The sequence below is a fragment of the Chlamydotis macqueenii genome, chromosome 8 (genome assembly GCF_036417535.1).
Source record: "Chlamydotis macqueenii isolate bChlMac1 chromosome 8, bChlMac1.mat, whole genome shotgun sequence".
Taxonomy (NCBI): Eukaryota; Metazoa; Chordata; class Aves; order Otidiformes; family Otididae; genus Chlamydotis; species Chlamydotis macqueenii.
Window position 1 is genome coordinate 35,859,924 of NC_141563.1, and position 24,020 is coordinate 35,883,943.

Sequence of the window (24,020 nt, forward strand, 5' to 3'; positions counted from 1 at the left end):
TGTGCGGTGGAGGCAGCCTGGCCGCAGTGATCCTGATCCAAGGCCAGTCAAAGTCCGTGGAAAAGCTGCTATGGCTTCTGGATCTTGGCCCACGGTTCTGGCATCCCACCTCGTTTCCAGCTGCGAAAATGCATTAAAAAGGGGCTAAAAATACATCAAATAGTTTTCTAACATTCGTTTTTCCGTGTAAGCATCTGCCTTAGTTGCCATTTTGTCTCCTGGGTGGTCCGTGACCCTGTCTGTTGGTGCCACAGCCAATGCCGTAAAGAAGCTAGAAGACTCTGGAGTGGATGCTTTTCCAGTTAGCGAGTAAAATTTAGTGACAGAGGAACTGTACGATAAAAAAAAATGAATAGTGAGTCTCAGCAGCTGTTACTGGTCTCGTTGTGCTAATGCAGATGTCTAAAGGGATGGTGTAGGAAGGAAAGAAAGAAAAAAGGTTTCTATTCTAAAAAGGTAATTTTAATTTTTGAGGAGAGAATGCACCTTCAGTATGTGATAAGGTACGCAAGGTCTGATTTGTGAAGTGCTGTGTAAGGGTGGGTGGGTGGGTGGGTGTGTCTCTGAGCTCTTCTGCCCACCATCCTTTCCTCCAGGGTGTTTCCCTTTTTGAGTGACAAAACAGGGACAGAGATGTAAAGACTCCATTTCTCCCTGCCCAAACGAGGCACCAGCATGCAAAGTATGGATTTCCATTTCAATGAATGTATTTAAACCAGGAGAGAATTCCCTGATTTCATCAGAACTTGGGTAAAACTTAAATTTCGCTTTGTTTTGGGGGGAGATAAGTGATCAGCCTTGCTGGGTGCTCTGGGATAGCACAGGTCGGAAGGGCCAAGGCAGTACAGCGGGTAGCGTGCTCTGGCTTGGGGCAATGGCTTCATCCTTTCCCCTTCCTGTGTTTTACCTATTCAGATCATGAGTTCTTTTAAGCAGGAATGGGTGTTACTCTTCATCGACGCGGTATTTCAAACCTGCAATAGCCGGTGGTAGCAGCAGTAGCGATATTTTCCCCAGCGTGGTCTCAGGAAATGCTTGACCAAAGCCAGCTGTAGCAATTTCCAGCTCACGGGATTTCTCATTCATTTTAGCAATGTATCAGAACAAAACCCAAGGATTTGGGATAACTCTGAGCTTTGGAAAAAAGTTTGATTCTGTTCTAAACTTGAGCACCGATGCTTTACTCTCTGGAATAAAAGCCCTGCCTGTGAGCATCTGTGAACTCTGCACAAGTTCAAAAATCAGAACCAGACCCCCACTTTGTGGCTTCAGCCCATCTTTCATTCATTAATTTCTAAAGTATTTTATGGCCTTGGTTATCTGGCTGCTTCCTGATGCCTTTAACAGCTTCCTCGTAGCAAGTGAAGCTAATAAATTTACGTTCACCATTCGTAGGGAAGTCTTAAGCAGAGTCACTTTCTTTAAAAGAAAAAAAGGGAGAAGGTGTCGTCGTTTGATCTCTCTGATGTCTGGCAGTTGGTAGGGAAACAACACAAACAGTAATTGTGACTGATGAAATGTATAGGAAGAAAATTTGATAATTGGGCGTGCAGGAAAATGTATGAGCTGGAAAATGCTGGATCAGTCGCTGGAACTGGCTGCTGGGCTTAGGAAGCGCTATTCCCAGCTGCATTCCCAGCTCAGGGCCCTCTGTGGCAGCACAACTTGTTAATCATCACACCATCGGCCTGGCCAGAGTGCAGCTCTATAACTTAGGCTTTTGTGTTGCCGTGGATGCTATCTAAGCATTCCTGGAACAGTAATTTCCTTTTTGACCTCCATGGAAACAGTCATAAAACAATTCTTAAAATGTCAGGAGAAACTGCATCTAATGGTGGAGCTTTGGCCAAAGAAAACATTCTTCAGTTTTGAAGCATTCCCACCAAAACACTGGAATCTTAAAGCTACTAATAGGCTGTGCATCAGTGCCTGAGCGCTTTACCATGACATTTAATAAAAAGCAGTTGCAACTCATTTTGTATCTGCCCTAAATTATTTGTTGCAGTCAATGGCCAATGCCTGGGAAACCTTCGGCTGTTGTTGCCTCTTATCAGATTGGATCCAGCATTCAGTTCTGTTTCCTCCGGAGCAGGGTTACCGTGTTTAATTTAATTAGGTGCCAGTGCCAGGAGCAGAGCCATCCCTGGCCTTGTGCTGGACCATACGACCGGGGAGAGCTGGAACGGTGATGCCAGACGCCGCCCTGTGCTGGGAGATGCTGGGTGATGCTGGGCTTCCTCCGCTTCTGTTGCAGTTGGCTTATTGGGCAGTAATGCACTTGCTGTTCTGGAGATGCTCGTTGGCTTTGTGCTAGGAAAATATGTCAGCTATTTCGGAGATAAAGACACCAGTGTGAGCAGCTGGCTGGCCTTCCTCTGCGGGAACGTTGATGTGCATCCATGATCTGGTCGGGCAAACTTCAGAAGAGTCAGAGAGTGAGCTCATGCCAGCATGCAAAGTTCAACTGCTTCTGGGGAGCCCATCCAAGCATAGCAAACGCTTTGGGGCTGGAATTTGGCCTGTGAATCTTGTGGGATTAGGCTCCCTTGTGTCTGCTGAAGGGCAGTAATTCCTGCTTCTAGCAAGGCCTGAGAACAGGCACCTTTGAAATTTCCTGAGATTTGAGTTTCCATCCCAAAGATCGTTGCCTGAAATCAAGTTGTGCTGATAGATACGGGAAAGAAGAGAGAAGAGCACTCATCCAGATTTCTTCAATGGTGGGTATGGCTTGGGCGAGTTTCAAGTGTTTGATGAAAGCCAAAGTCAGCTCCGTATGAAAACGGGCTCACGCATCCCCGTTTGTGAGCGGCTGGCGTGCGGGTTCTTGCTTATGCCCCGTGTTTCTTTAATTCAGATTGCCTTTGTCTTTTCACCTTGGAATATTTTATTTTAATACACTGTTTTAATATAATCAAAATGTGGAAAGCTTTAAAAAACTCTCCATGATGCTATTTGTACAATATTTAAACTCCACTTAAAAACCTTCCAAATTTCTTCAGATATTTCTCCCTTCTGAAGCCCTTCTGCACTTTGGAACATACTGCAGTTTTGAAAGATGCTGTCTATTCATTTCATTTTATAGTTTTATTTTGCTATTTTTTTTTTTAATTGGCACTGAGCTAAGTTCCTTCGCTGTAACTGATATGGATATCATTTAACTGATGTGGGTGTAAACTTTTGCCCTTAAGACAATTTTAGAATTATATTTCTAATCCCCTTATCTCTTCTGGATATCGTCAGTCTTGCTTGTAGGTTTTCTGGAGAGAATGATTTAATTATGAATTAATTCTTTCCATTTGGATTTGTTTATTTTTAAGAAAGATAAGTTATCTTTCTTTCCATGAGAGAGAGAGCGATTAAATTATTTCTAGTTATAAATTTGAGAGTGGTGCAATTCACTGACTGTTTGCTGAAGTAGCAGAAATGTAGCTAAGGGAAACGTATCAGAAGGTTGATGAGCCTGGCCATTTGAATGTCATGATGAAGAATATGAAAGGGAAAAGTAACAGAAAATTGCAGGAATAGTGAAATAAATGGAGACGCGTAATCAGTGCATCTTTCCTCTTCAGTTACTATTTAATTTATGGTGTTTATAGGTATTTACTGTTCAGCCAAGTCAGTTGCTTGGTATCAACAGGCAAATTCTTTAGAAACCTACCTGGAGAAGACCTGTGAAGTGTCTTCTACGTGGTTCTTCCTACTTGAAACAAGGTTTCTGCATCTGTGCTGCCTTGCTCTGTGCTCCTGGATGGGGCTACTGCTGTGGCACCTTGGAGGAAATCCCAATTTTCCACATTCACCTGTTGTTCACAGGGAACCAGCATCCCACTACCAGCATTCCCAACCAAAAGATCTGAAATAAAGCGAGTAATCCCGTTCCCGACCTCCAGTCAAGTACAACACACGCCACGGCTTTCCCCGTGACATTGTCTGTGATAACGTGTTTCACGTTGTTTCCCGTTAATTTCTGCGAGTTATTTTTCAACTGAAGGCACTGGTTTTGCGTGCGCCATCGTTTCATTGCTGCACTGGGCCCATTCTGATAATCCCACCTTCAAAGCTAGGGGAGTGAGGCAGGTGGCAAGGGCTGGCTAGCAAAAGATTTTCCAAGTTTCCATGTTCGCTTAACTTGAGAAGGAAGATAAGCACGACTGCACCGGCATTTGGAATTTGCTGCAGTGCAAACTTCAGCCCATCTTCTGGAAAAATAACTGAGGGATGTTTTATCTGGTTTTACTGATACGTGTAGAGGAAACTTTGAGCCTTTTCAAGGTGGTGATATATTAATTACATGGTGAAAACCCTCCTTAGATATACATGGTTTCCTTCTCCAAAAAAAAGAAAAAGTGGTCAGTGTTTGCATTGTTATTGGAAAAGAAATTTAAATTGGAACTATTTGGAATTGGAACTTCTATAATCAAGATATTTTCACATAAACAAGCACCTAGGAATAACCCAAGTTTATAAATATGAACAGTTTTTGAAGAAATGTGTTCACCATTTGTGCCCATGCAGACAGTTACAAATTGAGAAGGCCCGTGAATACTGAGAAACGTAGACTGAGAAACGGCGCTCATGCATTCACACATGGGCTTAATAAAAATGTTGTGTGTGGGTAAAACCAGAAAATATTTGTGCGCTATTTCAGTTTAATGATGCTCAAAATAAATCATGATTTTTGCCGTCCTTTGTAAGTGAGTACTTGATGGGACCAGACTACAATGCGCTTCCAAAGCCTGATGCAGAACGACCACCAGCCGTTGTGATGGGTGAGCAGTACGTTTTGATCAGACAGAGAAAAGGACTGTGTATTAATGTTTCCAATTAACATGGTACATTTTCATAACAATTACACTGTGAGATGTTCGTAAACCAGGTACAGGCAGACAGTAATTCACAATAACACTTCCTGTAGAGCTCCAGATACACCTGGCATCCTTGGCGTTTCAGACTGGGTTTCCTGGTTCTGGTCCATTTGTGATGTGGACCATGAGCTGCTCTTACAGTAGAGTATTTAAGCAGATGCTTAAGTCTTAACAAGGTTACTCATGTGCTGAAGGACTCTGCTGAGCTGGGCCGTGAAATGCGTTCAGGAAAAATGAACTGGAGGCTTTTTGGTTCAAGTTTTACCGCGCACTTGGCACGTTAAGTGTGCATCATGCGCGACTGGGTAATTAACATTCCTGTTGAGGTTCCTTTAAAAGTTCGGCACTATGGGACTCTTTTCAAAGAACTGGTTTTAAACCTTTGACCTTTCAGAGCGTTTCTAAGGAATTACAAGGACGGATACGTTTAAACTATTCTGAGTTGCTCCTTCCATAGTAAAATGTGTTGTGTTGATCTGAGTGACGCAGTGAGTCTGCTTTTGGGGAGACAGAGCATAAAAAGGGGCTTTGGTGGCTGGTAAAAGGCCCCGGACAGGTTCTTCATGTCACATCTCTTTCTGCTGGAGGATGGAAAGCAGGGGTGTGCTCCTCGCCTTCGCAATGGAAGACCTTCCTCGTCTCCTGCTTACGTCTGTATTTCAGGGAATACACACCATGAGGCTAAGGCTGCTCTTCTGGAAAAAAACCCTGGTGCCTCCAGAAGAACTTACTCTAGATGCCGTTAGAGGAAGAACGGCGTTTCTCTGCAGCATGAAGCATTTTAAATGGTTACCAAGCCCTGGCTCATAGCCATCGGGATGAGTTATGAGCTAGGAGTGCGCAGGAGTGGGGACGCTCTGCGGCAGAGCCGAGCAGCCTTGACGCCAGAGAATTGTCCTTTGTCCGGAAGATAAAAAGCACCTTTTCCAGCACTTCCAATCTCCCACTCTTTTTCCAAAGAGCAGTTAGGTGATACCCGATGGTCTCAAACACATGAAGAGCAGCGGGGTGAAATTTTCCTATATTTGGATAATCCTCTAGCTCTCAGGCAATCCAATATTTTGTTTCAGATGGCTGATTTTTTTTTTTCTTCCTTTCCTATGCAAGCGAATTGGTGCTTTCTTAAATATTGACATTAATCTCCTCAGTTGGAAGGAAACCAAGCTTCTGTATTTCTTATCCTCCCAAATCGTCTGTACTTCAGATCTGTTTACCAAACGGACTATATTGCATTCCCATAAATCCTGTAATTCGAGTTTGCTGTGATATTAATTTATTAGTACGCATGCATTTTCGACATCAATTACGCTCTATCTCAACAGACATAATTCTCTCTTCAAAGGAGACAGAGAGCTGTGCGGCTCTTGGGTTTCCACGTCCCCTCCCCTCCCTCTGCCCTGCTGCGGAGCTCAGCCGGGCTGTGAGGCACCGGGAACCGCATCCATACAGCAGCAAGCAGATGAGGGAGAAGAATGCAATGTGAGTTTGGGTTTGCCTGGTATTTTTCTTAAATGCTGTGCTTGTACAGAAGGCAGTTTTCCTTGGAAGCAAACCTTCCATGTTTGTTTTTGTAGGAAGGAGCTTGAAATTCTGATGGGAATACAAATATCTGGCTCAGAGAGCAGAAGAGGGCATTAGCTATCAAAAGGTTGCAAATTGAATTTTGAGATTTTAGAGGGAAGGAAGAACAACAATTTTTTTTTTATTTTTATTGTTTTTTTAACTGAACAGCTGGAATAAATGTCTACAGATGTACATCTTCATTTATACCCACTGCACCAAACATTGCCTGTAAAGGGAAAACAATATCAAGCGTTTATTTCTTAAAATGAAAAATGACAAAAGACAGTTATTTGAAAAGACCACCTTACCGAATCTACGCCCCATGTCCGAACATTGTGGTACTTGGGGAAATGGCAATGGAAAGGAAAAACTGCTTTGGGAAAGTGCCTCCGTTTCCGTCCTTGTGTTGGGCTGGAATGCAAGCGGTGCCTTGTGAATGAGAAATAACCTCTCTTGAGCTGAGCTGTTTAAACCTGAAGTACAGCTACAGTGTAAGAAATCCTGGTCAGCCCCTGTCACCGGTGCGCAGGGGAGAAATGAGAAGCACGTGGGACTTTGGTCCAAAATCGTACCCCGTTGTACCTGCAGCCACTGTTCTTGTAGCTGCACGGACTTGTTCCTCAGGCAGAAGTCCTGCAGAACGTGTTTGATTTGTTAATGTAGGTTTCCAGAAATACAAACTCTGCTTTCCCTTCATCACCCCTTAGATCGTTTAGTGAATCTGCACGGAAAAGTGGGAGCATTTCCCTGGTCCTTTTTGCCAGAAATAATTATAATAATCACCTTTTTTTTTGCTCAACATTTCAGAAGTTTTCAATAGTTAGTAATAAGAAATATGCAGTAAGAGAGTATTTTTCCCATTTTTCTTACAAACTAGCAAGCAGCTGCAATCCACATTGCTTCCTTCCATGGTGAGACTCGCGAGGGCTGTGAGGAGGTCCTAGGGGCAGAAAATCTGTAATATTTTCCTCACTTTTTCCCCTGGTTGCCCGCTCAGCCCAGCCAGGGCAGCTCTGCATCCCGTGAAATGACAGAGGGTTGTGTTCCTCGCAGCCTGCCGTCCCTCCGAGATTTGTTCCTGTGCAGACCCCCACAGGAATTCCAGTCTCTTTTATTCCCCCTGTTCCTTTTTCCTCATTTACCCTCTATTTTTATATTTTTAATTTAAATTCCCCCTTCCTTTTTTTTTTTTTTTTTACAATCGTTTTTCTTTAGGAGGTTATTAATTCAAATGGAAACGGGGATTTTTTGAAGTCCCTTTCCGTTGGGATACCTTTCCAACTTGCCACACTGAGCTGCAGCACAGATGTTATGCACATTTAACTCTACAGTCAGTGTGTGCGTATTTTTAACATAACTTGTCTTGAAAATATTTATTCAAGCCAAGACAACAGAAAATTAGAGTAATTTTATTGCTCAGGCTTAAGGAATAGATTACTACTGTTCCAGATGGAAGAAACAACAGACTCCTTACTCTCTCCAGGCTGAAAAAAAAAACCCTTTGGCTCCTGATACCAACCATCTCTGCTATTCTGGTGAGAGTAAATCTTTAAAAACCCGAATGCCTTTAAAGATTTCCAGTCTAAACTTCTGCCAACTAGCATTATGAGAGTTTCACCCCAAAATAAGCTCATTAGGAAGGATTTCCAAAGACCCAGTGCTCCAGAGGTGCCATGTTACAAAGCAAAGTTATAAATCATCTTTGCTGGGCAGTGAGGGTGCCGGAGATCGCCGTAGCGGGCTGGGCGCGCGGGCCGCGCAGGGCTTGCAGCCGCCGTTACCCGTTACGTTTGAAGATCGGGCGGTTGGCACGAAGCATGTGTGATCTGGGCTGCGGGTTTTTCTTTCTTCTGGTCTTCAAGTAAATCTTCTTTGTTTAGATTTGGCAATTGATCACTCAGCCTTGTGGACCTGTTTTATTGGGTTTTTTCCCACTCTCTTTGTCTGACTTACGTGCAATTACCGTTTTAATGCTGATTCTTTCTATCACCGTGCTTCTGAATGTAGGGAAATATTCAAAGGAAAGCAAGATACACATGCTTGCTGTCTTACCCAGGGTGTAAAATCGATACTCCTAAGAGCTGGTGTTCGTAACTGTGTGTACAATCAGATTGTCAAAGTACTGCCACACCACGGCGGATATTTTGAGACATTTTGCTGCCACTGCAACTTCTGTATCAGTCCTTCCGAAGTGTGTTTTGAGACGTAGGCTTATCTTCCAGCTTAGCGTACGAGTACTGGCGCTATTTGCGTGGGACCTGGCCATACATGATGCAACGCTCCAGTTTGCAGATGGGGCTAAGGCTTGGTGCCTGCTTGCTTTTCCACCCGTGCGCGTAAGCTGCCTTCATACACTTCTCTTTGATGTTTTATATCTCAGTGGCTTTTTGACTTGTTAACCTAAATGTGGTGTCCGCAGATGTAAAGTTTTCTTTGTGTAAGATCCGCTTATGCAGATGTAGAAAGCAGATTCACAGCTCCTGGAGAGCGTTACCTCCAAGTTGACCATAATCAAGTGAAGCTGGGCAGGTACGCTTGCTGGAATTACTGTTTTGCAATGGATCTCGTCTCCAGTTTGCCCTAGGTACCATTTTAATTTGATCTTTTATTTCTGATGGTGTTTGCTGGTTTATGACCCTTTCAAAGCCAGAGTCAGTGATAAGTAGAGAACCAACGTGCAGGGGATGCATACCATTAAAGAAATGATCCTTCTCAGGCTGTGTCTCAGCTGGATCTCTCCAAAGTGTGCTGGTCCTTTCTCCATAGCTGCTCTGTTTATTGGGAAGAATATTTTTGAAGGATTATATTCCTCTCTTCTTCCCCCCCCACCTCCGACCTTTTTAAACAAAAAACCGCCTCTCTTTAGGGTTTTCCAGAAGCTGCAGCACGTGACTTAATGCATGCTTCCTTACGGATCTTCCCTCTCCGTCTTACCAGCTGTCTCTGCTCCAGTAGTTAATGGAGAAGAGACCATAAAACCTTCGGTCCAGTGTCTGGTTTTATTTAAGGACCTTATTATTTTAGGGTGAAGATGAACACGCGGAAATAGTCTTCATAGTTGCTCTTGTACAACAGCTCCCTGTGTTTGAAATTACTTTGTTAAACCCATCCTTCTTTTCTCTTTTTTGGCCAGCAAAGAATGCCATATTTTCACTTCTCTTTCTGCAGTAGTGCCGTGTATTTCTCCTGTGAGAGCTGAGTGGAAGGAGTCATTCAGCGGTGAAGTAAAGCACCATTTCTGCTCCCTTTTGGATCAAACCCGGTGCCTCCGTTAGCCTGAGCAGAACTATAGACATCCTTATGGTCCAGCAACCGTGCGCCTTAAAGCCAGCCTTAGTCACCAGTGTTTGCAAAGAGCAGCACTTTGAATCACTGTTCCTTAAAACTGAGGTAATGAAAGCAAAATCTTTAAGTGGATAAATGGCTTTGGGCTGCTAATCAAGCGGTGCGGAGCTCTAATAGCGCTGTGTGTACACTAGCTGCTGGAAATCTAGTTGAGTTGTCTAAAGGGAGATTTCCTTCATTCCTGTCCTTCCACGTCCACCTTTTGAAGAATACAAATGTTTGTGTATAAAAGGTCATTAGGGGCTGACTTACTGCTTAAATAACAGCACCTTGTGTCATTTTTCACATAATAGCCGGGATGGAGCACAGCACCCTTTAAAAGGCAACTTGAGCCATACTGCTAAATGTTAACTGACAGCCTAGTAAAAACAAAAGTCTTCATTTTTCTCATTTGTCTGCTTTCTAACCGGCCAGAAACTCTGCAGAGCGCTCGTATTAGATCTCCAAGCATGCAATGCCGAGAAATCCTTGGATTCTAAAATTGCTGAGTACACAGAAACGGTGCCACGGTGTCCTCGCCCTGTGCCAAAGCAAATCTCTGAGTTATGTAATTCTTCTCCTGAGTATTTGAGTTAGGTAAAACGTACAGCATGTCTGAGCTGCTGGTGAGAGCGCGTAATCTGTAGGGTCCTGCAGTTTATCAGGGTGCCACCGGCAAACACCGCGACGCTGGGTTTCACGCAGCCCTCCGGAGCCGGCGCTGGCCACGCTGGCTTGTGCTCGCCGGCGCAGGAGTGCCCTGGATCGGCGTCTGCCGCTGATTTCTGTGGTTCTATGGTTCATGTACAAATAAACATTAAATTTAATTAAAGCCTCGGCCAAGATGAAGTGGCCTTCAGTAGATGGTGTGCACATGAAAGGCACTGCGAGAGGTTTTTAGCTGCTTATCTAATGCAGGCAGTCAGCTTGTGATGGTTTAGAAGGGCTTTCAAACGTTTTCTACCTCCTTCATTGCTTTTGCTTTTCTTTATTTTCGTTGCTTGTAACTTGGAGAGCAGTTGTGAGCTAATAGCTTTTGTAAGGCACTTTCCATCCACTTGTGCAGCTTTCAGAAGTGCTCTGCGTTTCCTAATTCAATAGCGGCTTTACTGGTGGCTTCAATGGAATGACAAGTGAGACCAAGTACCTCTTGAAAAACCACACTGGTTTCCCCCGAGTTTTCTCTGACTCTTAGTTCACAGAATAACGCTAGCAGCAGCATCAGGTGATAAGTGTAACAGTTAAAGTTTCAGCCTGTTCCTCGATTTCTGTGTTTGCTCCTGGAGTTACCAGACAGTCCTTTTGATGGGGCTGCAGTAGGGGTGGGGGACATGCAGGTATTAATTAGCTGTTAAATATTAATTTCCTGCTCAAATCAAATATATCCCTTTGTATACATGGGAAAATTTCTCTTTTCTGGTTCTGCGTGTTGGTTTTGGTCTGTGTTTAACTGCTCAGTGCAGGGGAATCTCCGGTAACCTCTCTCTAGCCTGGCACTTTCCCTTCATCAGTGACGCTTCCAACCGCTGGGACTTTCTCCTCAACCCAGTACACGAGAAGCTAATTCCACCGCGCTGTTCTCTGCTGAGTTCCAAGTATTATGAAGTATTTTTGTGTTTATTTATTTGAAAAGTAAACCCGCCTGCACTGCTTTACATAAATACATGCTGAGATCTCCAAGGTTCCTGTGTCTGCAATGCAGTGTTTATCCACTTGGAGCAGAGATCAAGTTCTTCTTGCCTGGCACAACGTCAAGCGTAATGGCGCTAAGTAAGCCAAATCCTGAAAGCTTTGGGCAGTCCTTTATTTATCCTGGTTAGTCAGAACTCCCTCAACCACAGTGGGAACCCTCCCAGAACTGGGCAGCAATGCATGGGTACGGGCAGAAGCCTCCAGCGGAAGAGCTCGCAGCAGTACCCGCAGAGCTGGCGAGGTGCAGGGCGTCCCTGACCCCAGAAGGTCGACCGTGTGAGTGTCTGGAGGTTTGCCAGAAAAATAAATCAGCTTTTTGGTTCTGAGAAACTGGCAGTCTCTTTGAGATGCCGCGGTGTGTGCCTCACTGTGTGTAAATGCAATGACGATACAGCTTTTCTTTTCCTCAGCCATGCTTAAAGGTCTCTAGATAGAAAGGGAGAGCTCTTGCAAGAGTCAGCTGGAAAATTTACAGGAGCCTCGTCCCCTTCACCACCTCCATCTCCTCTCATGCCTGCGAAATAAGAGCATATTTTTGGGCTGATACCAAGTGTGCAAGGTGTAAGGATGCCAGGCTCGTCCCTGATTCCGTTTGTTATGTGTGTTTGTTACATGTTTAAAGCCAGTAAATTGTTCAGAGAAGTTTGGTTTCTTTCTTGTAAGGCGAAGCTGTGGAGTGTAATGTCCAGGTATCACAGAAGACTGGTTTTGCTCGTCCTTGCTGTTAATTTGGCTTGCACAGAGAGGAGCTCTGTCACCTAATGTCCCTTATTTCTAGGTGAGTCTCTTGAATTCACACACCCTGCTGCGAGACAGATTAGTCCTCAATGCTGTCCCTGTGCTTCAGCTTGATGTTAGTATAGATCTGCACACAGCTGCACGAGTATGTTTAATAATTCCATCCTGGGAGGGATTTGACAGAAGTTCTGCTCATCAGTGGGTATAACAATTGCATTCGTTGCTTTGGAGAGGACAGTGCAGGTTACTAAAAGTCCAGGCTAACGCCGTCGTTGAAGGGCTCAGGCAGAAGTGGATAAAGTTTGGTGCAATAACTCCCTGTTTTCAAACAATTTTACCTTGAAAGAGCGCCAACAATGCTTTGATTAGTAAAAATATCGTAATTGAAATGCAGTTTATTAAAGGTCAGAGTTTCTGGCCACCAAGACTTGAGTGTTCCTCACTGTCTGGTAGAACTTTATAACCACTTTGTGGAATCCGTAGCTCCTGGATTCACGGTGTTGCAGGATACTGGGAATTAAGACCTCACCCCAGATAGTGTCCAAGACATTTGGATGCGTACCTTCCCCCAGCTGTGTATAAAGCTTGTGTCTAGAGCTGTGCATGCTGCTGCCTGGTGCATCAGCTCAGTTTGTTAAAGCAGAAGGCCCGAGGCAGAACAAAATTATGTCGATCACCACAAGAAATGCTTCTCGGTGAACATTGTGCTGTGATTTCTGCTGTGAAATTCGTCCCAGGTGAGATGCTCAGCCTCCACTGTCGGCGATGTGATGCTGTGCGTGCAGGATTTTGTATACGAATCCAAAATCTGCCTCTGCTCAGTTGCGTGCGCACGAGTGTGTGCCTGTGCATATATGTGTAGGTATTAAATGGTTTCAGAGCCTTAAGCCAGTAATGCAAGGAAACCAAAATCACAGGGCATGATTTGCTCTGTGGTTTGGAGAGAACCACATCTTCTGAGAGTTCCCGCCTTCAGCATACCGAGCCCAGGCATTTCAAACAAGACACGATTTGCTGAGAAATGTGGTGAAAAAAGACACTTTGGCATGATTGATATTTACGATTGGTGTGTGTTCGCGTTGAGAGATGGGACGTTTCTCGCTGCCATCTCTCTGCCCCTTGATGCAGAAGGGATTTGATCGCTTTACTCGGGATATACCTCGCTGCTGAACCCACTTCTCTTGGACTGTTCACATCTTTTTGTGAATATACCTCCTACTGCAGCTCGTACCGATTGTTATCCAGCTTTTGTCCTAAACTGAGAACATTTTCAGTTTGAATTCCTATGAGAATGGTGACATTTCCCCCATTCACAGGCTTAGGACTAACCTGAAGTTCACGGTCCCTCCAGGCTGAATTGTTAATATCCCAGAGGAGTGCTGGCACTGGGAGATCACTCACTGGGAGAGAGAAATTCGGTCCTTCGGCTCTTGGAGTCGCTGAGAGGGTTACTGTGTCTGCAGGGCGCTGGGCTGAGATCACCAAATGTAATGTCGTTATCAAACCAGGTAACCCGCAAGAAAATCTCTCCTCTTACTTCTGTTACACTCCCTCCTGAGACTTTAATAGCTAAATTTTTAAAAGATTCTTGTAATGCTATAATCTGTTATCCCTGGCCTTATGTAAACAGCATGACTAACAGCAGCCCGCAAACCCAACGTCAAAGTCAATTAATTTGGGAATCTGGGTAAGAAAATACACGACTTAGCAGTGCCGTGTTTCAGGAGGATTAAGACATGCAGAAACCTGAGACAACATCCAAAATCATTCATTGATTTTCCAGGTATCTCAGTAAATTCTGGATTAGGTTCAAATATTCCTCGAGCATCTATCTATTAAATAATGGAAAGTTTTTAGTCTTGTACAGCCACAGGGTAAGAATTTTGATTACTTCAGCGTCTTAATTTAAACTAACCAGGTGGTAGATTGTGATATTTGACCAGAGTCACAAAAATTAGAAGGTAATCTGACAGAATAATTTAAAAAAAAAAGTATTTTCCAACATCTTTCTCATATCACTGATGTAGCATTTAGACTTTGTGCAATCAATGCTTCGTATCTCTCAAACAGGAGCCCTCCTCCCAAAACTGCAGCCACCCCTCAAGAGCCCCAGCTCGCGGCTGTGCAGGGTCTCTCTCCATCGTTCGTTCAGAAGCCGCTTTCGTAGCGTCAAGATTTTGTTTTGGTGGAGTCCTGTAGAAGATGGTCAGAGTGGAGAAGTGGGACGAAACCGAGGGTGTAGCTCCTGGCGTGGTGAGGAAGGGACCCGTGAATGAACTTTAGGAGACCTGGAAAATTAAACAGCAGAAAAATTTGGCTTGACCATAAGGAGTGATTTGGGAATTAATTACAGCTGAGTGGAGAAAAATAGGAGGAGCAGGCTGTAAATACCAGGTATGAAACTGAGGAGAAGGCTACGGGACCTTCTACCGTTGCACTTTCCCAGTGTCCCGTTTGCTTCGAAGCTTTCAAGGAGAAACTGTGTTTTCCTTCGCTTGTAAATAGTCCGCCCAAAATATTTCAAGCGTATCTGGATGCTATCAGAGCTGACTAATGTTAATGAACCCCCCCCAGTCAAATTTGGCCCTGTAATAAGCATGTGCTCATTTGAACTCCGCAGAATCTGTGCGCTCGAGCTTACTTTGGCAGACGCTCGCTCTTATCACCTGCTGAGCTTGAGATTACTGCCGTCCTTTAGCCTGAAGGAGAAGAAATTAGGAACAGCGCTGAAAAACTTGCGCGCAGCTGTGCGCTTTGCAGCTACCGGGCGAGCAGTCGGTCCACTGGAACCTCATCTGGCTGTGCGGTGCTCAGCCTGTTTGTTTGGATTGCCCCGCCTTTCGGAGAAACCCTATATCCACTGCCAAGCTAGCCGGTTTCTGAAAGTGTGGCAGTTGCCGTGACTTTGAAACATAATCTCTGTAGCTCTGCAGTAGCGTTGCGTCAAATGGCTAGCTTCTTGTTTGTCCAGCTAATAAAAAAGTCGTCGGTGGTTTATCCTTCCACGAGCCTTCCGCGGCTGCAAAAAGCAGTTAAGACCGAACAAGGCAACTTTGCCCTGCTCCTGTGGATTTCCTATTGTACAGGCTGTTAACTTTTAAAGACTCCGGGGTTTTTTTGTGGCAAAGCCATTACGGGGTCATGAAGACTACAGCCATTTGTACTTCTGGGTGCAATTAAGACGAAGGCTTGCTAAGTCTTACTCCTGTTGTTTACAAGTGGCTCTCTTGCGCCAACCGTTTCCTTAGTCCTCCCCGTGCTTGAGGCAGTGCATCAGGATTGCTGCGTAATTGAAGGATTCAGGAGATTGACTTCATCAAACCTTTGGATTTGATGCCCGTTGGGAAGCTGCCAGCATGGGGCTCGCAGTGCTGAGGTCTGCGTGCCCATCAGGGGATGCTGAGTGGCCCCTGGAAGTCCGAATAATTCTGCATCTGTTGAAGTCACGGGGAATCCAGTACAAGAGCATGCTTAAGCCACTGATGGAGCAGTTTGAAGATCCCCCCAAAAGCAGCAATGAAAATAAATTTGATCCTGTTGTTAAGTTTGGATTTAATTTTTCTTAATGTTAGAGATTATCTGAATGGGGGAGATCCTGGTGAACCTTGGATTCAGAAAACTTTCCTATAGTGAGTAAGCCGTAAGTGTGACTAACTCAGTACATTAACTCATTTCAGTGATGAAGGGATTGAAGATAAACCTCTGAAGCATGGATATAAACCTTTTGTGCAGACCGATTGCCTGTAAAGTTGCTTTTGTTAGCTAGCATGTGGACAGCCCTGAGCTGGAGTCCCGCGAGGGCAGGACAAGGACAGACGTGCCTGTGTCATGTTACCGTTGGGTCTGAAACCCAGCCTGGAGCCGCGAAAAAAGAGTTCAGTCACCTCCAAGAGACCTTGCCCTCTCTTGAGGCTGCTAATAAACGCAAATTAGCTGGAGGGTCTTGGTTTGGTTTTGGTCTCTCGAGGATGCTGTGCCCGCATGCGCCGGAGACGGAGGGATCGGGGTCAGGATCCTGCCTCCCAGCTCTTCCCTCGGTGCTCCCAGCTGAGACCGGAGCTAAGCCCAGTTCTCCACGTGCACACTGATCAGCTCTTACTCACAAGTGTCACCTGGTTGACTTCAAGGAAAATTTTAAAACCCAGCCTTTTAGCAGAAGAAATTAAGTTTTAAATCTACCTTCCAAAACGTGCGGGCTTTAAGCCTGTCTGAGATGGAGCTTGTGTGGGTTTAGACCAGGGTGTAAGTTCCTCTTGAACAATCAATGTAGCTCAGTCCTGACTTGGCCAAAGCATCCAGCTCTGGCATCGGTTAAATATTTACATTCCCCACTTTTTATATAAATTGTGCTCTATTAGCATACGTTTCACAGTGTATCCTTGTGTTTCAGCCTCTTTATAAATTTGGCAGTTTGTACATTCATCAACATCAACCCGTGTAAAATCCTAGGCATGAGGTTGAAGCCGTCAAATGTGCAACATTTACTGGTTCGTCGTACGCAGCCAATAAGTCATGTCGCAGTGTACGCCTTGTACCGAGAGGATATGGTGTAAAACGGAGCCTGTTTACGCTGGGGAGACTTCTGTGTGTTTAAGAAGTAATTGTTTCAGGGCCCGTTCATTAATTCTTGAGCTGACATGGCTACGTTTTTCCTCACTGCAACAAAAATAATTATCGAGCTCAAAAAATAATAATGAATTTGCACACGGCAGGCTTCTGCTGTAATTTTCCTCACGAGTTATAAGGGTTTAATTGTAGATTGCCAGTGGCCTTATCCGTTTCAATCATTTCTGGCCCTCAGGTGCTGAGGTGCAAGGAGTGACGGTGTGCTGCGATTTATGGTGGATGTAAATGATTTCTTGTTTGCCCTCCCTGTTTCTGGCTGGCGTCGCCTTCTTTAAAGCTTTTGCGAGTGGATTTAGTGCAGTGGCACTGATGGAAGCCAGGGACAGGCGAGCAGGTGCAGCACAAAGCCCTGTCCGGGCACTTCATCCTTCCGTCCGCAAGCCCTTCTCTCCCAGCCGTGCACTCGTGGACGCTGCTCGGTCTGCTCTTTTGTGAGATAAATAGGTGGGAACCTGTATGGATGTTATGTCTGTGAGCCCCCCAAAATGCTTCGATGCCCTCAGGAAAGCGAGCTGCCCAGGTAGGAGTGGGCTGGGTGACGGGGGTCATTCAGAGTCACAGGAACATCTGGGCTTTGCAAGGGAGCAGAGCCTCTTCTCTCTGCTTGGAGGGGTCTCGGTGCTCTTTAGATTCAGGACATTTTGCTTGGGGTTCTTAGAGTGGTCCCCATCTCGTGCACCCAGATGTTGCTACTGTGGTGTTGCCCCCAGGAAGGGCCTAACAGCAAACGTTGCCTCCTCCTGTTCCTCCCTGGACCCTTCCTCACCATTCCTGGCATTGAGACATCCAGTATTATTTCAGGTAGGTTTGGAGAAATGGGAAATTTGCATTTATTATGCAAATGCCCAACCTCTGTATGTTTGCGCAACAAACAGCTGTGCTGTGCTCCCTTCCAAGGTTATGACCACTGAAGAGCACCCCGCCTTTTCGATATCTGTATCCAACACAACCTGCCTTGATGGGCAAGAAAATGATGTGTTCCTCCAGTATCTTGCTTCCGCATCCCTCTGCTCATTTGTCTTCTGCTCGTTTCAGATTGAGCGGAACACAAATAATTCTTCCTGGAGAAAGGTAGAGGTCCTGTGGCTTTACGTGGTGTAGGATCGTGCCGGGTCCACCTGAGCTGTTCCTGGGAACGCTGGGCTCACGCGCCGGAGGTTCCCGTCGGGTTGCCGCGCGTCGAAGTACCATTGTAGCCACATTTCCACAGTTCCTAAGCACAAAGACTCAACTGTGAGCTATGAAAAGCTGGCGTTCGGCCAACTGGCCATTTCTTTTCTTCATTCCCTGTCATTAAAGCTGTGGGTTGCTCCAGGGTGCACTGTTTTGCTCTTCTTAAGTGGAACTGTTAACGACCCAATTTAGAGCAATGTAAAGTGCACCCAGATTCCACAGTGACTTCTAAATCCAAATAACAGTAATGATAATCTGTAATTAATAGCTGCAATCAAAAGGAATTGTAGTTCAGTAATTAGAAATTTAGGATTAAAGTATTAGCATATAAAAAAGGCCTCTTAAAAACCTCTTCTTCCGAGATCCCGTGGAAGAAAACAGTTTTTAACTGATACGACCTTAGCCGAAGACCAAGTTACTAAAAATGTTGCAGTCAGCCCTGGCTGGTGCGGTCGTTAGACTACTGCCAAAACATTTAGAGGTACTTTAAGAGTTTGCAGGTATTGAGTACGTAGCAATCAGATAATTTTCTGATGAGTTTGGTATTCCAGAAGAAATCTTAAGAATGATAAATGTTTCAGAATAAGCTTTAATCTCCCCAGTAGCCCCTAAATGGGTATTACTGGTATCCTGTAAGTACAGGAAACACCAGTGCCCGCCCACCTTTGAGCGAAAGCTTTCCTGGCGTATCCTCATCAAAGACAGCCGATATGCAGGAGGAGGTCAAGCAGAGGCGTCAGGTGCGTGCGGCGCTCTTGGCTTCCCGCCCCATAATCACAAACGGGGCACCGCGACTCTTTCTGGTGGTGCAGCATCAATGGGCTAATCGTTCAGTTTATCTCTGGCCCTCGGAAGCTCGGGGGATTTCGAAAGACTCCCAGGTAGCGAGGCTGTTCGTTGCGTACGTGCTGATGAAAGTGCCCGTAGCGGTGATGAGGTGCTCTGATAGATGAAATAGGCGGTGGTATAAATGAAGTTCCTAACAATTTCCAGTCCTGCGCTAAATTAAATCATCCTGCTGCATGTCTCACTTTTCAAGCTGAATATTAATGTGTTGCCTATCTGGAATCCACAGAGCTTCAATTATTCATTGGTGTTGAAAATTTCCCTATCTAATGCCAATTATTAACCCACCCCAGGCTATCAATAGTGATATACCACACATAAATCGCAGCCAGATCTGCGTGAAGGTTTTACGTTCTAAGAACGTGAGCAAAATTAACCACGTGCAAGTTATTAGCGTCGTGCCGTGTCATCCCTGCCCCTGTCTGCGTGGAACGGCCTGAAGAGCTCCAGCGGGTCCTTTGCCGGCAGAAAGCGCGATTTCTGACATGGCGATGGCAGCAGCCGTGAGCTCTGCTGGAATCAGCTGGTGAAATCTCCCGCTCGGCTCCGCCTGTGCGAGGTTTTGGCAGAACAAGCTTTGTCTTTGCTTCTTCAGCTGTAGAGTAACCAGGTGGAATAAAGCTGAATACCTTATTTTTCACACGGCGTTGTGCGCTGGAATTGCTAGGTTCGTAATCAATCGATGAAAGGTTTGTCATTGACGTGTGGTATTGCGTACTATTAACGGCAGTACGTCCTCCTTGAGAGACACCTGCCTTACTTGAAGAGCAGAAGTACCCTCAACAACTTCCCGCCTTCATGCAGTTTTGCCTCGTTCAACTGATTGAAGTATTTATGACTCCTTCCTCTTTTTGGAACACCAGAATTTTATACTGCGGACGTGGCTTCTGACACGCAGAGATACTGATGTCATGAAAATAAAATCCGTTAAAGATATAAGCAGAATTTGAGATATGTTATGGGAAATTCGCGATGGTGCCAATTTTTAAACAGACAAGAAAATTAGTAAAGAATAGGTCGTATCCATTACAGTCTGCAGAAAGTACGTCTAGATTTCCTTCAGCAGCTCCAGGGTGGGCTGTGGATGGGCTGGCAACCGGCTGGTTGCAAACTGGGATGTCTTGGGAGATCAGATGAAAACGTGTGGGGAGCTTACAAAGGATCGGTGAAACAGAAGACGCAGAAGGCGAAAAAAGGGAAGATAACCGAGATACGGCTGAGAAGAAAAACAGCCGTGAGGCGTATCTGTGGGCAGATCTTGGAAGAGATCAGTCAGGTAGGAACTAGACAGAGAGAAAGATGAAGTGTCGGTCTGGAATGTGCAGAGAAGCAAAAAATACCGAGCGCTTGGTGTAATTAGGTTTTGCTCTAAATCTGTATAACTCTGTGATTCCTGTTTTCCTAGTATATCCAAGTAGGACAGCTGAAGAGGCTGTCCCTTCACCTTTTGAAGGGACGTTGATGTTTCTAGGAGATCTGCTGCTATAGAATGGTTGTCTGATTTGGCCAGACTGGTTGTGCCCAGATCTCCCGTTAAGTTACCCTGTCTTGACCCTCCCGACAGTGTGGGATTGCTCCCCGTTTGTGTCTGTGGTGATGTCTGCCCAATCCTGGTTTTAGTGTCTTGTGAAACTGGGGTTTTGTCCCTTCTCAGGCAAGTTCCTTCGTAGGGTATCAAATCTCACTTGGGGCAGGCTTTCTGTGCAGCTTCAGAAAGAGATTTGCAAGTGGAAAACTTGTTTTTTATTTAGTTTAAACATTCATTTTTTGTAGTTTATCTTAGGCTTCTGATTCTTGGTTACTCTAAAAACCTCCTTGCTCTTTTTGCTATTTTGGGTGTTCTCCAGTGACATCTGAATGACAGACGTTGCACTTACATTCGTGTTTGTATCAGAGAAAATTACTTGCTCTATAATTGTTTAATTAGGGTATAGAATGACCCACTGGTGTGACATAAAGTGAGACAGAGGATGCCTGTTACAAAGCTACTTTGGATTTTTTGTTTGTATGTTTTAGCTGGACACATCTTCCACCTCCGAAAGATGTGCTCCTGCAAGGCCTGGGATTTTCGCAGAAGAAGGCCTGGCCCAGGCAACGCTTCCGCTGGGTGCGTACCTTCCTACGCGGAGCGGCCATACGGACCTCGCGCATCGCTCGTAGGCCCTCGCCAGCGGAATAGCCACATTCCTCAGCTTAATTTGCTCTCTGCTTTGTTTCTGTATTGCAGATTTATTCCCCACTAACATCTTCAGTCATTTCTGGGTTTGGTGTCATCTTCGTTATCTCCCTCCTTCCTGTTTTGACTTTTATTCTCTTTCCTTCGCGTTACAAATGCACAGCACAGAGATATTCATTAGCCCGGGCCCGGGGCCTGGATCTTCTCCTCCTTGGTTCTGTGGCCGGGGATGAGGCCGGCCCGGCCTTTTGATGGCTCTGTAACCCTGACAGAACAGACCCCGGAGCGCTGAGTAATGGTCGCTTCTGGTGAGAAAATGAGACGCTGGTGTGCGCCTCGGGTAAGGACTAGCTCTGTAGTTTTTCTTCGGAGGCAGATTTTTGTAAACCTTCGTGAAGTTTATTTAATCACAAAGGCTTTGAAAGGCCTGACTTGTGTGAAATTCGGTACACTTATGCAATACGGTAATAAAATCAGATGTTAGCCAACTTCTCTGTGGGGAATGTATTTAAATACACTTTCCTTGGCTTTTCACGGGGTTATAATTGGCTGTTGTGAGTCTCATTAACTGAAGACCAACATTTCTTAATGCTGATAGAGATTTGAACAGATACTGATCTTTCCAGCGTTAAGGATAAGATTCGTCATTCATCTGGAATGATTTCAGCTATAAAGTCTTAACAAGATAATGTTTCTCTCTGCTGATTGCATTTCTCAGGTTGACTTTTTTTCAAAACAAATCTTCCTATTCAAATAGTTAAAGCGGGGCGTAAGAGGGCAATTTTAACAATTAAGGATTAATTTTTAAACTCCTCATTTGAAATCCAGTGACAATATCAAGCAGATTATTTTTCTTTTTGCTTTTTTTTAATGGTGACAGCAAATGGGCCAGCCTGTTTCAGCACCCCAAATGCAAGTGGCTGGTGTAAATCCCGTGTATGGGATTTAAGGAATAAAGGGAGCAGTTGGTTAGGGGGAGTTTAAAGGTCGGGTGTGAGTGGACGGGCCACTGACGGACAGAGCGATGGATGCTGAGAGCCGCTCCCTGATCTCCTCCAGGTCGTGGGTGGAATAGCTGTGGGTTTCTTGCATTCGGTGTGACCTTCTTGGTGCTCCAGCTCCTTGATGGATTCCAAAAGCAAAAAAAAAGTCCTGCTCATTCCCAGTCTGGTTTTTAAAACCTGTTTTCCTCCTGGAGGCAGAGGTACTGAGCGAGGCGGATCAGGCGGGAGCAGGAGGGTTTGGTTCCAGGAGAGGAATGAGTTTGCTCAGACAAGGCTTTGATCCTTCTCCCATCCATGACTCATCTCTCCATGGGCTGGCTGGGAGCTCACCTTCCGACGGAGCGTGATTCGGATCTGGCCTGGGGGTTATAACATAGTTTTCCCGAGGAGAGGTATCACTGCTCTCGCTTTCGTGCACAGCAATCCTAAGTCATCCCAGTTAGAAATTAAATTCATGTGTGTCTTGTGGACTTCTTTTCTGGGATACTTTTGTTTTCTGCATTAACTTTGAATCGCTGTTATGTTCCCAAGCTGTGGAACGGCTGTGCGTGTTCCTTTCAGTCATATAAAATGTTCACTAACGGCACAGTAATGCGTTGCTCTCAAACTGGAGCTTTAATTCCGGAATATCAGAAGATTATCGGTTACCAGCCTGGAGAGCGCTCTCACAAATAGTAAAGTTTGGTCTTCTCATGTCGTTTCTTCTGTAGATCAGGTGATGGATGTCTGCTCTGTGAGATTTACGGTCATGTTTTGAAAGCCTGCTTAAGAAAACATTAATATGAACACTCTGGAGTTTAAATAACAAAATATTATAGTTGGTCATAGTAGTATTAGGACTTTTTCTTTCATTTTGGTTAATGTGTGTTGGCTGTTTGCAGCATACGGTTGATTTGTAGGCTCTTAACACTAGAATATTTGCAGGTGAGCAGAAGTAATATTACCTACAGAAAATATAATATTGAGTGCAGAACTTGAATGTGTGAGCAGTGTGAAGGACGTAGCCCCTTGCCCTGTGCCTGTACGAGATGAACCTGTTTGCTCTCCAGGGCAGATGTGAGAGGCAACGGCACTGCGGATCCCTCTCTCGGAGGGGTTTTTTCGCAGGTCTACAGGAGCTGCCCTGTTTTTGGGGTAGGAGGGATGGAAAGGCAAAGGCCCAGGGAAGGCATAGGAGATTGAGCATCCCAGCCTCCAGCACCAGCCTGACACCAACCAGGTCCTGGACAGAATTGCCCGCTGGTTATGGGTCACCCACCCCAGATCTCAGCTTTAGCCTCAGAGCAACTCTCAAGCATGGCGTCCTGCTGCTTGGCTGATCGTGGATCCATTTTATTTGCCTTAAACCTTGCAGGTCTTTCAGCCACGTGGTCCCTAGCATTTGGGTAAGAAGCTCAACTGTTAAAGAAGGAGGAGGCGGGATGGCCACAGTGGGCCAAAAGCTTAGCTTGTGCGAACAGGTGTCACTGGTGACTTCAGAGCGATGCCGTTCTCCTGGGCTCTGGATCTGTCCTTGTCAGTGGGGTTCTGGCCTGCGTAGCTGCGCGGGCCAGGGACCGTGTTTGGAGACGAGTTATAGTGCCTGCAGATTCGGTGTTTACATTGGAAATACTTGACAGAGCCTTAAATAAGCAGTGCTACCAGGTGGGCTTTTAAGAAAGACGATATTTATAAAAAGTGTAGTGCCTGTATCTGAGCCTAACTGCTTCATGCATTTGTAGGGCTTTGTGTTTACAATTTTCTTGTGATTTTTTAAATGAAATAGAATAGTTACTAACTGGTCAAGTAAACGCAGAACGTCTTTGGATAGCCAGCCTTGCGCCACCACGGTTTTACGACTGAAGTTGCTTTGTAGTTAAAAGATGTCTAGGAACAAGCGAAAGGGGTGGTGTCAAAATAAAAATCATACACTTCAAAATATTCCCATTCTCATCTGGGATCCTGCTGGTGCTCAGCATCCCAACTCTGCCCTCGCTGTGCACCTATGGGACCGAGCGGGGTCACCCGGCGCTG

The 24,020-nt window shown here is 45.2% G+C and overlaps 1 protein-coding gene across 4 annotated transcripts in view; it reads left to right on the forward strand.

Moving 5' to 3' along the window:
* Window positions 1-24,020, forward strand: part of ROR1 (ROR family WNT receptor 1) — a 161,768-nt gene that overhangs the window by 84,087 nt on the left and 53,661 nt on the right. The window contains exon 1 of one of the 4 annotated variants that reach the window (XM_086753918.1): window positions 15,459-15,811. The exons of the other annotated variants lie outside the window; for them this stretch is intronic. Within the exon in view, the coding sequence (XP_086610044.1) occupies window positions 15,766-15,811 (46 nt within the window). The 5' untranslated portion in view covers window positions 15,459-15,765. Of the gene's footprint in view, window positions 1-15,458; window positions 15,812-24,020 lie in introns of those variants that run through there. 4 annotated transcript variants of the gene reach the window in all.